Source organism: Papaver somniferum, chromosome 11 (genome assembly GCF_003573695.1).
Source record: "Papaver somniferum cultivar HN1 chromosome 11, ASM357369v1, whole genome shotgun sequence".
Lineage (NCBI taxonomy): Eukaryota > Viridiplantae > Streptophyta > Magnoliopsida > Ranunculales > Papaveraceae > Papaver > Papaver somniferum.
The window spans coordinates 66,221,843-66,235,748 of record NC_039368.1 but is presented as its reverse complement, the minus strand read 5'-3'; the positions used below and the strand labels follow the sequence as shown (position 1 = coordinate 66,235,748).

The following is a 13,906-nucleotide window of genomic DNA, read 5'->3' as shown; positions in this document are numbered from 1 at the left end:
TGGTACTAGTTGAAATTGTTCACTTCTTATCTTTGTTTGATTTTTGATTTTCTTGGATATTTAATCAAGTATGTTTTTACTCCTCTTTGATGATTAAAATTACGGAGTCTACAAAATAGAAAACAATGGGAATAATGCAAAATTTACCAGGATATTAACAAATAAGTAAGAAAATGACAATAAAATGTGGTGAATTATGCACATATTACATGTCGTGATGGAACCTTATATTTTTAAAAATGGTTCACTTGTGGTAGCATGGTCACCACTTACCAAGGAGTGAAAGATATGGTGTTTCTAATATTCTATGTAAATGATGATCATGAGTTCACTAAAAGCAAGCGTTTACCTGGTTCAAAATCGTTAATCAAGTTCCAATATATTTTAGAGACTTAAACTATAACACATCATTCCAGTTTGGGGTCTGGATTATTATTAATCTGAAGTGATAAATACAATATCTCAACGTAAATTGTGTAATTCTGGTGATTATGTCGTTGACTCTACTTTGTTTAGTCCGCACTTTAATTATTATTTTTTTGTTTTTCTATATTTTTTTTTTTGCGGAGCCAATATATTGGTAACGTAATTGTTCCTTCTGAAAAAATCTGGAAGAAGGCCTTTTTACCTGAGAGTATATGGGACTACATATGTGTTACTTTCTTTCCTTAAAATTCAGTTTTATTTTTCAATAGTTCTGTTTATCCCACCCTAAATCCCACAGAGTTTATTTGATGACGTGGAAATCACTTTTGTACTTTCTAGTGTTTCCATTTCTTCTCTGATGTATTTTATTATTTTAATTTAATTTAACCCTTTTCAATTTTTCTACAAACAAAATAGTTTTCTCTTATTGTGTGTTTCCCCTTAACAAGTACATAGTTCCTCCCCATAAATATGATGAAGGTTTCCTCCTCATAAAACAATGAAGTTAAGTTTGTTTGCGTTGGTATAGTAGAATTTAGGTCATTTTTTTTATAATATTTGATTTGTTTAAGAATTTAATTGAATAATTTTAAACAATCAAATTGGGGATGGATTTGTCTGGCGAGGAATTTAAATATGTAAAATTCGATTGAAGTTTATATTAGTAGTGTTACTAAGTAGTTTCTTATACTAGGTCAGTGACCCATTTTCGAAGCTGAGGACTCAAATCAGAGGAGGGATTTATGATTCTGCTCAAGATTCAAAATTTTCTCATTTTCCACTCCTGCTCGATTCTTAATTTTATGATTTTTTTGTTGTTTATATATGACTGAATATTTAACGCTTTAGTACCAGAGACAAGTGAATGAATTTCAAACACTAAATCCGAGAGAATGTGGAAGACTGATTTGAAAAGTATTTCTGGTAAATTTGTTGTTTTGCTTGTCTAATAACAATTGATGTTCAATCTTAATTTGCATAAACCACATTTGTTATTAAGATGTCGCGCACAATTTGGGGTAACTGAATGTTAAGTATGTATCACTTGATTATGATATAATACCGATGAAGTAGACATTTGTAGATATGTTAATTAGTCAGTCAGTATAATATACAAAGAGTTGAAATACAAGAGAAATTGCATTTCTTAATTAATCATCTTATGGAAGGTCATCGAGAATCAGTTAGGAGATGCTAGAGAATTTTATTTGGAAGAGTCCAAGTTGATATGTCGATGAGTCTTTTAAGTACGGGAGAGCCTTCGTTTTTTTTGATACAGTAAGAGCGAGAGATGAGTATACAACATATGCTTGCACCCGATTACAGTAAGATATATGCAGACAAGTAAAATTTTGTTTTGTATGAGCTTTCACATTTTGTGCATAGGTCTGGAAAGTTCGAGTTTCTAACAATGGTAAAGCTTTAGGATGTCGATGATGCAAACAAGTACAAACGTCCGATAAAATCAATATATGTCAAGATATCCTTCATATTTATATCTTTGATATGTTGATGTAAAATAAACCCTTTAGTATTTTGACTTTTTTATTTATGGGTCAAAAAAGAGGCATATCTAGATCAATTTTAGTAGTAGCGTGGATATAAGTAGTAGCTACGAGTCTACCATTGTTTTGTTCATATTTGTAACTCCGGCATTTTACTTATCTTCAGTCACCTGCCACCTGTACGTGTAAGGACAATGCTCTTAACGCCTGAAGAATCAATACAAATCCAAGTGGGTATTTTTGTGCTCTAACTTTGAATCGTCCTCCTACCATTATGTTATTAATGAGCTGGAGTTGAAGGCAAAAATAAGTTATAGGGACTAGATGGGGTTGACATGGATTTGAAGGCTGGAACAAGTGATAAGTACCTCAACACCTCATGAGATGAAGCTGGTGAATATTATATATGTACTATTTTTTTGTAATAGAAAATGCAACCAAAATTTCTCATTGTTGTCAGGAATAATAAGGGCATATCATGTCTATGAAATGTTCAATTCGTGATAAGAAAACAATAATATTTTTCATCATGTATATGCATTTGCTTGTTTTAGGTAGAATCTTTTAGAATTTGAGCAACACTGAATAACCAGAAACAAAACAACACTAATTTAACAATTTTAAATAAACGAACAAATAAAACAGTCGTAATTTTAACAATTCAAAATATGACTGACACTGGTACCACATTATAAATACCTAATGAAAAGGAAATGAGGTATGCGATTAAACTCATTATCAAACAACATAAAAACATGAGATTTCAGACTTCCTAAGATAACTAATTTTTCCTTTTAGTAAACCATCCACTCAAATTTGTTTGCAAAGAAATGGTAGAATCCTTATACGTAGATGGGGCATTGGTTATATGTGCATGTCTCCATGGTTGAGCTCCTCCATAAGCAGGCGCAACACTGTCAACATACCCATAAAATACTCCATATGTATGTGCAACATTTTTAGAATGGTTATATGGTGTTGTGTATGAGTTGTATCGTTGCCAATGCTTCAATCTGAAGAACTTTGTGGTGCCCAAAATTGTTCGTTAGTACTTCATATGTTTTCGATTCTTTGGAGTTCATCTAAGTGTTGTAATAATAAAAATAAACAAAATGAGTCAGACTTTATTTTCCTATGTTTTTTTAGTTTATTCTATTGTGTTCAAAATACTTGCTATTGTGTTTTGTCAGTGGTGCTACATGTACCACTTTAAATAACTTTCGCAGTATATTCATGATTATCCTACTGTAAGATAAGTGCAAGACCTAATTATAAAGAGATAAACTGTATTTTGCATTGCGCCACCTTGGTGTCTAATTATATGCAAGAGGCACTGGTATTCCTGAAAACTATCTCAACTGCATTTTTCATTGCCATCGTGGTCGGTAATCATACCACCTGGAGCAATTCCACTCATACATTGGGTCCGTGTTCCGAATAACCAAACAAAAGTTTCAGTCTCCTTATTATAAACCAATCCAAAACCAAGTAAAATTGATTGTTTTCAAGTATGTTATGTCAAATGTGACAACTTCACCAAATTCTTTGTAGGCTTCTCTGCATCTATGATCAGCCCAAAACACATTCTTCAAATGGATTTTCGTATGTATTTCCCCCCGTAAAATAAATTTGTATCCCTACTTTATATGTTTGTAAAGTGATTATGAAGTGTTGTACCATCTCCTTCACCAAGTATGATAAAAAAAATCTCTTGCAACCATGTTCCTCAAAGTTTTTTAATCATAGGGAATAGGGATGTTCATGGTCGGTTTTGGTTCGGTTTCCAGCCAAACCAAAACTGAAACCAATACTATTGGTTTCTAAAAATCTAAATCAAACCAATCCATTAACCATTGGTTCGGTTTCTAATCGGTTTCCAGCCAAACCAAAACCGAAACCAATACTATTGGTTTCTAAAAATATAAACCACACCAATCCATTAACCATTGGTTCGGTTTCTAAATGGTTTTATCCGGTTTCGGTTTGTTCCATTGGGTTAATGGAAAACCGACTGTTGTCAGTTTTCTGAAACTGACAGTTCAAATCTTAAAAAAGTAACAGTTGAATTTTTTTAACCTACCTGCAGAATGTAATTAACACAGAAACGTAGTTCATAACTCAAGTTTATAAGCATAGTTCAAAACATAAACATTACAGATTCAAAATACAGGAACTCCCAGTTCTGCATGCTCCAAATTCATAACTCAGTCGAAGATTCTGGCGAATGCCGACTGGAGACAAAGAAAAGAAGAAGAGAAAAGAAGAACTCATCTGGGGTAAGGGTAGAACATAGGTTTACAAAGAGTGAGATGGACGGGGTAGATTAAATCTACCTGATTTTAATCAACGACCTATACTTATCGGTTTTCCATTGGTTTTTGGTTCGATTTTCAGGTCAAACCAAAACCGAATCAGTAATCTCGGTTTCCAATCTTTTTTTACCATAACCAATCCATTAGTAAATGGTTTGTTCAGTTTCTTCCTAATCGATTTGGTTCGGTCCGGTTCCGGCGGAAAACCGAAACCATGATCAGCCCCAATAGGGAAGGTTTTTGTACCCACCACCTTCAACCGTTAATGCATTATAGATCTTGTGCATCCTTATTCCTTCTTTGTCGTTTAGTAAGACTTTTTTCTTTGTATTCATGTTGATTCTTTTTTGGCCTCTCAAATATCGATCTTTTGATGGACTATTCAAATGGCTATGTTGAAGAGACGCTAACCATCTACACACAGTCTCACTGATATTTAGGCTTTGCAATCAGTTCTTGGTGTTGGAGGAATATTTAACGGAATGTTTGTAGTTGTGACATCCTCCCCCCTATTTGTAACAAGTATAACTTACCTGTATTAATACTCCATTTTTCTTTTTGCATGTTGGTTTCTTAACAAAAATCATGTCTTGTATGCGTAATCATTATAAAATTTAAACAGTCCATCGATGCTTTCAAACCTCGTATCAAGCTTCGGGTGTACTATCTGATTACCAGGTTCCTCATTGTCCAATACTTTCATCCATGACTCTATATATCTACGACAAGTACATGCATAGTTAAATTAAATCCAAAAATTAAAGTTGTATTAGAATTATATGCTTATTAACAAATTATTGATTGAGCGGACTATATTCTGAAGCTAAAACATTAACCCTAAATTGTATATATATTTTTAATAAAACTTTTACATAAAATTTACTAAGATTAATAGACCCTAAATATTTTTTGTAAATGATTTGTGATTAAAAAAATCACGTTTAATCTTTAATAAGAATTTGTATATAAATCACCTGGATGGTTCTTCTTCTTTGTTGGTTTTAAGTTCTTCACTATGGGTTCTTCGGGACCGAATAACAGAGAGTTATGAAGTTTGTTTTGTGTCTTCTTTTTAAAAATTTTTTTTAATGTTTTCCCGATTTTTGAAAACGAAAAAAAGAAAACGAAAAAAATAAAAAATACATGGGAAGAAAAAGAGGAACACTATAAATTAAAAAAATCAGCGGCAAGTCATTAGTGGGATTTGAGATGGGATTTAAGATATACATAATTATTTTTTATTTCCATTTGAATCAAATTTTACCAAATATAATTGAATATAATTGTTTGTACCGCATTTTTTGAAATACAAAGATTATCAGTATGCTCTCAAACAACTCCATAAAATCGATCAGATATATATTCCTTCTTTAATTTCATCATTTTTCCTTCCAATTTTAAATATTTTTAAACTTGTAATATTAGTATCTTCCAGTTTCATTATAAAATCATACTCCCTCCGTTTCAATTTACTTGATGTTTTAGGGTTTATTTTTTGTTCCAAAATAGATGAGAGTTTTACTATTTTTCCCAAATTCTCTCTGATTTACCCTTGCTTTGGAATCACACCAAAACATAAATTCTCATCGTAATCAACACATAAACAATTACTCCTATTTTTATATATTTGGCATAGAGGATATATCCTCTAATCCATAAAAATTTGGTGCATCCCAAGTAAATTATAATGGGATTGGTAACTTTCCCTAGAATCTACAAACTAAAAACTAGGAAATTTAACTTTTTTAAAGATATTAATACGGGTAGAATTGGAAAAATTTAACTCTCTGATATTCCTTAGTCTGCGTGAAAAACTCTACAGCTAAAATGAAACAGAGGAAGTAGTAATTTGTTTAACTTGCACTTTCTCCAATGATGCTAAAGTTGGTCGATTGTAAAACCAATATTTTTGGAGATCTAAAAGTCATACCGGCTATACAGTTTTAGCTTCTGTTTATCATGCTTTTCACTAATGAAATTGGGTCAACATTGCCTAATACACCACAATTGTCCAATGTCATTATGCATTTTGGTCGTCTGCTCTCCCACCACTACACGGTCATCTAGTATAATAAAAATTTATCGCACCCTTTTGATTTCCAAATTACCAAATGTTGTTTTCTATAAAAGATACCCTAATGTAAACCAACCAATACATATTGATTAGGAAGTCATTTTACAATACTTCTTTTAGAATTTTCAATCATTTGAGGATATAACCATTAAACCTCCCATGAAGCTTTATTTATTCAGATAAAAGTATTACATTGAGAGAGTTTATCCATACATGTTAAACCTACAAACCTCTACAACACAAACTCACGATACCTCTACACAATTAAAAAAAAAAAACAACTGAAGGGTGAAAACTGAGAAGAACTACCTTACATTGTTAAGTTGTATCAGCAACCACCTCAGTGGGTTCAGTACTTTCAGCAATAACAGGTGTGTCTTTTTTCTTGTCAGCGGCATCATTAGCTTGTTCAGCTTCTTTGATCATCCTCATGATATCTTCTTTTTTCTCTTGGAGGGCTGATATTTTAGCATCCATCTTCTCAAGCTTCTGCTTAAGTTTCACAAGGTCATTGGTCTTGTCCTTTCCCTTAGATTTTTTCTTCTTCTTCTTCTTCCCTTCCTTGTCTTTGTCTTTCTTCTCCTCCTATGCTGATTTATTATCCATTCCCTTCTCATCTTTGGAATCCTTCTTTTCATCCTCGACATCTTTCCAATGATTTTGTTCTACTTCGATCTCTCTTGAGCTCGTGTTAAGTGCGCTGTTTTCTTCATCCTCCTTGTTCTTGTTCTTCTTCTCTTTGTGTTCATCCGTGTTCTTCTTTTCCTCGATTTCTTCCTTCGTTTCATCCTTTCCCTTTTTCTTGTCATCTTTACTTCTCCCCTTCTTCTCTTCCTTCTGATCTTTATCTTTCTTTTTCTTGTTATCTTTCTCATCTTTATTCTTATCCTTCTTCCCTTCCTTCTCTTTTTTCTTGTTGTTATCTTTCTCATCTCTGTTCTTGTCCTTCTGCTCGCTTACATTTTATCATCTCTGCTTGTCTCCTTCCCTTCCTCAACTATACTCTTGTCTACTTTTTCATCAGCGAGTTCATCCTTCTCTTCATTATTTGATTTTGCATCTTTGTTTTTAGCCTTTTTTTCTTCGCCATCTTTGTCTTTCTTCTTTTTTTCCTTCTTTCCATCTTCACCTTCTTTCAGTTCTTTGTCGACATATTCATCCTTCTTCAAAAAATCATCTTTGTCTTTCTTTTCCTTCTTAGCTTCTTTTTCCATTTTTTCTTCATCTATTTCATTCTCTTCTTCATTCTTATTCTTTATCTTCTTGTCTTTCTTTTTATCCTTCACCTCTTGTTCTTCGTCTTCGGCGTTGTTTTCTTTCTTCTTTTTTCCTTGATCTCCCTCTTTGTGTTCTTTTTCTTTGTCTTCTTTATGCTTTGGCTTCTCTTTCTCAACAGATTTACTCTTCACTTCAAGCTCCATTTCACTCTTCTTTTCTTTGTTGTCTTCCATGAGTTCTTTCTCTTTGCTCTTGACCTTGACAAAAACGGTTTCCTCGACCTTTTTTACTCCCTCCGCTGTTGAATCAGGCTTCCCTTCCATTAAAAACTCGCTTCACAAGAGGACCAAACAATGTCCTTCCAAGTCCTGCATACAAACATGCACTTGTTAAGCAACAGCAAGTATACAAGCATGCACTTGTTAGGCAAGTTGAAACGACAATCTAAATTGTATAAATAATACAACAGTGTGATAAAATTTCATTTTGACGGTTTCAGATCGAAATCCAACATACTTCCTAATTGGATGTTTAATGTTAAAAACGAAGTAAATCTACATGATAAATTTCTCAAAATTATTATGAGTAAACAAGGCTTTCCCGGTTTAATCAAACGTTCTAGTTTGACGTAAAATTAGATTATAAGCAACTTTGACAGGTCTGATCTAATCTCATCCAAATTTAAACAAATTCCTATAACATATATGCGATTTACATGTTATATATTCAGAATGAAATAAAATTATCTTACCGTATAGCCAAGCTGAATTTGATTGAATTATCTGAATGAATAATCTCTCTGTGGCTTCAGAAGGATTGGCAGATCCCAGATATTTCTTTTCTTCCTAATTCTTGTTGTTCTCATTCGTTCGTTCCAATCCACTTATAGGAACTTTCAATTCACGCGGCTAATCAAACTTAAAAGCGTGTCGTGGCGCTATTTCCTGTGCACATGCATCTTTATCTCATTGACAGGTCGGTTGAAGATTTTCTATTCAGTTTTCTAAACACGTCGGTCGAAGTCTCGAAGATGACAATGCTGAGCCCAATACCACCAAGCAAGCCAGCATACTCATGGATGAATCGATGATGCATTGATGGTGGCAGACATTTAAGGCATATTACTTGGTAGTAACCAACTTTCAAGGACACGGTCATTTGCACTTTTGTGGTTGTTCTTTAGATAATGAAACAGCATGACTCATGTATTGCCGACTTCTAACAAACCAGCATGATGACTGACAAGGGTTTGGAACTCAATCAAAACATGGAATGCCGGCGTAAGTTGGAAAATATTTAATTTTTTATCAAAAGGTGCCACCATAAGGACTATGGAGTGTCTCAAGTTCATCCTTCCCATGTTACAAGAAACCATGTGAACTTGGATCACCTTCCCATTAGATCCAGAAGCAAGAATGACGGAAAATAGTTGAATAAGGTGATTATTCTATCCAAGCTGGAAAATATTGGATTTTTTAACACAAGGTGCTATGGAAGTGCCTCAACTTCAACCTTTTTGACTCCCAATAATCTGAACAAGTCTGCCACGGTAATTTGCAAGCACGGAGCAATGAAAAAAATTCAAAAAATCAACGCTTTGACATAACATACAAGCCAAAGTGTCAGACCCAACTCTGATCGAAGAGAAGCGAAAGCAAGCAAACGTAAAGTAAGACTAAGCAGCAAATCCAAATCCAAAAAAAAATTAGAACAATCACAAACAAGCGAAGAGAAAGCAACACCATACTACATGTGAGGGGTCTGGGACCTTTGGGTACCCGAGGAATTTCCCACTTCAATCTGCTACTTTCCCACCGCTGCTAGAACCGAACATTGAAAAAACGCATATGCAAATAAAGACAGAAGAACTTACAATCTGATCCACAGAAATTAAAAACTTAAAACAATAGAATTCAATCAGGTCTCAATATACGAGATCTTGACATAACTGTTTGACTAGTAAAGAACCACATCACAGTCGCTTAACATTGTATCGTAAAGCCGAGTTCGTACAATTTGTTTGAACACATTATAAGTAACTACACAAATAGTAATTGACAACCTATTAAATAAGCCCTTGTAGTTGCAGTGTTTGCTGAAAGCAGTAAGAGAATAAAGAGTTGCTATATTTTAAATGCTAAGCTGCAATCATATATGTTTTCGTAATTAATTTAAACTAACTCGAAAATATGATTCAAAGCTTCACTTGCTTGATTTTGTTTGTCATAGGTGCAACTAACTTTCAGAATAAGAGGAGGAACCTTCACCAGATGACTGGCTTTCTTCTTGCAACTTCTTTGCCTCTTCATATGCCCATTCAAGACCAGAGCAATAATGTAGGGGTGGATTAAACCTGCAGTCGTTAATATCATCAGCCAAGAATGCACCATTTTCAATCAAGAATCTGACTGCTTCCTTCTTTCGTTCTTTAGCTGCACTATGCAAAGGAGTCCCTGAATCAAGTATTAAGAGGATAATCAGAGACAGTCCACTCAGCCACAGGAAACTTACTCAGGAATCTTGATGGATGAACACAAACCAAACAAAACAGACCGACTATAATGACTAAAACCTATAAGATGTGGTTAAGATCGATTCAGATGATAAACAACACAACCAATTTTTCAGTTTCTTTTGACAAGTTAATAGATCCTAAAACCTGTGTAAAACACGAAGGATCACTGTTCTGGTTACTTATTTTAGCTTATAATTCCCAACGCCTTACAAATTTTAATACACGAAGGATTCCTATTGTCAGCAAATAATACAGCATTGTGACCCCAACAAATATCATCAAGGTTCCAAATTGCCAGTAAATGTGCAGCATTCCATGGAGTGCCAGAGCTAGTAATCTTTGTTGCTGGAACGTGTAGCTAATGGTTTGTAGAACGAACGTAAAACAGGGATGCTAGAAAAAGAGAGATAGATGATAGAAATTTCTTAAAAGTATCGTATTAAACAACCTCTACCTTTTATATAGCATTTCACTTAGATCTAGATATAACATCAAAATATAACAACTAAAACATCCAATAAGGTGTCAAGCCACCCTTTGCAAAGGCAGGGTATGATGTGTATGTGAGATGGAACATAACCTTCCAATAAAAAAAAATAAAAAAAAACTATCAAAGCTAGAGATCATTATATTATTGATTTTTAAACTTAACACTACTAGCTAGGATGATATATACTTACAGCCACATGCACCCTTTGTTCTAGCATCAATGTTTGCTCCATTCTCAAGCAATTCATCCATGACCTTAAGATGCCCTCCCTTCGCAGCAAGGTGGAGCGGAGTCATACCTTGTGATCTTGGACCCCAGGAAAGAATATTGACATCCAGCCCCTCACTCAAAAGTCGCTTCACCTATTAGAAGACAAGAAAAGAAGTAGAGCAAATAAGCAAAAATTAGTGCACAAGAGGAAGCTGATTATACTCAATAAAGAATAATAGAAGAAGTGAAAAATAGAAGCAATGAACCATCACGGCCTAATATTTAATTTATGACAACTTTCATCCCCCCTACTTAGGGTGTCGTGATTTTGTATAACAGCATCAAAAAAAAGAAATCACAACGCCACTACATACATAGTAAATTCACTAGTTGTAGCTGTGGACAACACATACTTTTCTGATTTCTAACATCACTATTTAACAAACAACATGTTACAAAGTATAACAACACCTCACAGTTCCCAGAAACCACGAGTTAAAGAAATGGCCAGATACAATGATTTACTAGTAGAGCTCATTCTAGATTTTGTCAAATGACTATAGACAGGGGTAATCTGTGAAGGCATCTCTAAGACATTAATAAACATTAAGCCTGGAGGTTTGAGCTTATGTTGAACCTCATGACCCAAACTTCAACACCTTTATAAGATTTATAAGATTTTTTTTCAGCTCACTGAAAGCAACCAAACCTAGCAATGAGATATTACTGCCACTGGAGGATTATACACAATTTGACCTATGGCTATCAATCATACACTAAATTCAACAGAAAAAACAATAAGAAGAGAGCTTAATCAGTTACCAACCTCGCGCAAATCACCTTTTCGAGCACCAACATGTAGCGAACTCCAACCTCTATCATCAATATCAACATTAGACCTTAACATCCGCCTACTAGACAGATTTCGCTTCAGCGAACGACCCTTTTTTTCTTCCAGCATTGATTTATCCAATTTTTCACAACACAAATCCAGATGAAAACTCTCCTCAATTTAAAGCGATTCTAAAAGTACAACAATTTCAAAAACACTAAAAAAAGTCCCTTGAGACACAAATCGAAGATCTAAACGTGAACAGTAAAGGAGAAATTTAACGAGAGGAATGATTACCCATGCCGTATGGTGCAAAAGGGTTCAAACCAGGTCCAAGAACACGAAGATTTTGAGAAATTGAGATTGAAGATGAAACAGATGAAGAAAATCGATATAACGAAAAGATTATCATAGTGAAAAAATCCAAATTGAAAAAAAAGAGAGAGAGAGATAATCAATTAGAAGCTGAGGTAAAGTAAAACCCTAGATCGGAGGAATATCGGAGGAAATTGGCTGGGAATTTAGCGGGAACATGGAGAAGTTGCAAGTATCGCGAGAGGAACCGGAGTAAACCCTAGAAATGAAAATGATTGAAGCAAAATCCTCTCGTGGTGTGTGTTGTTGCGTTGAAATCAATCTATCAGATTATCGTTGATATTTATACTCGAAAAACAATTAAAACGAGTTTTTTATTTTATCTTCTGCTGGTATTCATCAACACCCTTGTTCTTTTATTATATTTGAGATACCCCTTAATGTGTAAAGTGCCGCACTTTCAATATGCAGTTTCTGAAAATGGCACCGTTTTTTTCAGAGTTTATTAAATGCCATATTCTTGATTTTTTTCATCCCGTTTTTTTGAGATAACGGTTAACGGCTGTTAGTCTCTGTTAGTGCATATGTGGCATTAAATAACCCGTACAAAATTACATAGAAGCCCCTGAATCAGTTAACATGGATTGAGTTAATCAGTTAACTGGGATTGAGTTAACCGGCTATAGAGTAGTGAGTTAACTCGCGACTCGGTGCACGTGAGAAAAACGTGCAAGATTTGCTGACGGTCGGAATACACATGGGATCAATCTAAGAGAAACAATCTATACTAAAAATGAAAAATGGTATAATTTCCTCCAGAACAGGCTTGCAATTGAAGGACTGTCGCTAGGTGTGTTTACAAAACCAACTCCAATTATTGACAAAGCTAATTCAGAAAACAAAAACTGCTTCCAGAATTCTGTGAAATCCGTACACCCCGTAGTAACAAGAAAAAAGAGATTGGGTGCAGAACCTAATCCTTCAAGAGGCCTCGCTGCTTGAAACATTCTAGCATGGCAACACCAATCTTAGCTGGAGACTCGACCACGGTAACCCCAGCTGCCCTCAGGGTCTTGATTTTGTCCTGGGCAGTACCCTTTCCTCCTGACACAATAACTGCATTTGCAACAACAACAAAATTAGAGTCGTATAATGCAAACTCGAAAAATGCATGATTATGTTAAAGCTTATCGTTTTTAGTGAAATTCATCTATAGCTAACAGGCATACCTCCAGCATGACCCATACGACGACCGGGTGGAGCTGTAAGACCGGAAATGAATGTTACTATTGGCTTCTCAGTTCCACTTTCCTGTATCATAGATAACACAAATCAGTTCCACTCAACAACATGACACAATTTATGAATTAAACAATAAAAATGAAGCAACAACCTCCGGGTACTATCAAAATGAACTATCAATTAGGATATACTATATTACACATGTTCTGAACAGGATTGCATTTGTCATAACCAACCACTTGGTACCCTTCTCTGCATCACTAGCCACTGCATCATTGCTTCAAGCTCACTCCATAGCAGCATCTCAGTTTCAGCTGCATCACTACTACAAGCCTACAAACAGCTCACTAGACTCTATCTTCAATCCACCACCGGTCACTCTTCACCAACATCACTTCAATTCCATCTGACCAGCTGCAACAAACCCCAATTCCAACAGCAGCAACCTGTAGCTTATTCTGCTCTTGCATTAGCTTTCTTTGCATCAACAACCAACATCAGCTGCCACCTCCTGCAATCTTGAACTCAAGGAGCAACAACATTTCACCAGCTTTATTCCCTTGCTTCGCCAGTAGTCGCCAAACCCTTCAGCTTACAGCTCACAACATCAGAATGGCAGAAGCAGCAGCAACATTGTCTCCCAAATGCAGTATCAACTTGTACCACCTGCACTATTTCAGTCTCAAGCCCTCTATTAACTGTCATCATCTTCAACATGCTCTTCTTGAATTCCAGATTCATCTCATCAGCAACACAAACAAAACCCC

At 34.8% G+C, this 13,906-nt stretch overlaps 3 protein-coding genes across 3 annotated transcripts; all 3 read right to left on the bottom strand.

Annotated features, from left to right (window-relative positions):
- Window positions 1-6,872: 6,872 nt before the first annotated feature.
- LOC113323613 (glutamic acid-rich protein-like) lies at window positions 6,873-8,500 on the bottom strand. Its single transcript, XM_026571932.1, has 2 exons — window positions 8,287-8,500; window positions 6,873-7,903 (listed from the first exon to the last, which is right to left on the bottom strand). The coding sequence occupies exon 2, from the start codon at window positions 7,856-7,858 to the stop codon at window positions 7,274-7,276; it is 585 nt and encodes a 194-aa protein (XP_026427717.1). The 5' UTR covers window positions 7,859-7,903; window positions 8,287-8,500; the 3' UTR covers window positions 6,873-7,273.
- Window positions 8,501-9,425: 925 nt separating this feature from the next.
- LOC113322806 (phytochrome-interacting ankyrin-repeat protein 2-like) lies at window positions 9,426-12,227 on the bottom strand. Its single transcript, XM_026570959.1, has 3 exons — window positions 11,577-12,227; window positions 10,731-10,902; window positions 9,426-9,988 (listed from the first exon to the last, which is right to left on the bottom strand). The coding sequence occupies exons 1-3, from the start codon at window positions 11,709-11,711 to the stop codon at window positions 9,771-9,773; spliced, it is 525 nt and encodes a 174-aa protein (XP_026426744.1). The 5' UTR covers window positions 11,712-12,227; the 3' UTR covers window positions 9,426-9,770.
- A 643-nt stretch (window positions 12,228-12,870) lies between these two features.
- LOC113324493 (succinate--CoA ligase [ADP-forming] subunit alpha-1, mitochondrial-like) lies at window positions 12,871-13,609 on the bottom strand. The gene is made up of 4 exons (XM_026572814.1): window positions 13,565-13,609; window positions 13,386-13,472; window positions 13,127-13,208; window positions 12,871-13,013 (listed from the first exon to the last, which is right to left on the bottom strand). Exons 1-4 carry the CDS (start codon window positions 13,607-13,609, stop codon window positions 12,871-12,873), a joined length of 357 nt encoding a protein of 118 aa, XP_026428599.1.
- Between the last annotated feature and the right edge of the window lie 297 nt (window positions 13,610-13,906).

Bases quoted from the DNA above. Each gene is read 5' to 3' on its own strand.
- LOC113323613 (XM_026571932.1), bottom strand. From the start codon at position 7,858: ATGGAAGGGAAGCCTGATTCAACAGCGGAGGGAGTAAAAAAGGTCGAG.
- LOC113322806 (XM_026570959.1), bottom strand. From the start codon at position 11,711: ATGCTGGAAGAAAAAAAGGGTCGTTCGCTGAAGCGAAATCTGTCTAGT. The intron at 10,903-11,576 runs GTTGGTAACTGA...GTCTTCTAATAG, and splicing joins GAAAAGGTGATTTGCGCGAG to GTGAAGCGACTTTTGAGTGA. The intron at 9,989-10,730 runs GTAAGTATATAT...TACTTGATTCAG, and splicing joins AACAAAGGGTGCATGTGGCT to GGACTCCTTTGCATAGTGCA.
- LOC113324493 (XM_026572814.1), bottom strand. From the start codon at position 13,609: ATGCAAGAGCAGAATAAGCTACAGGTTGCTGCTGTTGGAATTGGG. The intron at 13,473-13,564 runs GTTTGTTGCAGC...AGCTGTTTGTAG, and splicing joins TTGCTGCTGTTGGAATTGGG to GCTTGTAGTAGTGATGCAGC. The intron at 13,209-13,385 runs GTACCAAGTGGT...TCTATGATACAG, and splicing joins GGCTAGTGATGCAGAGAAGG to GAAAGTGGAACTGAGAAGCC.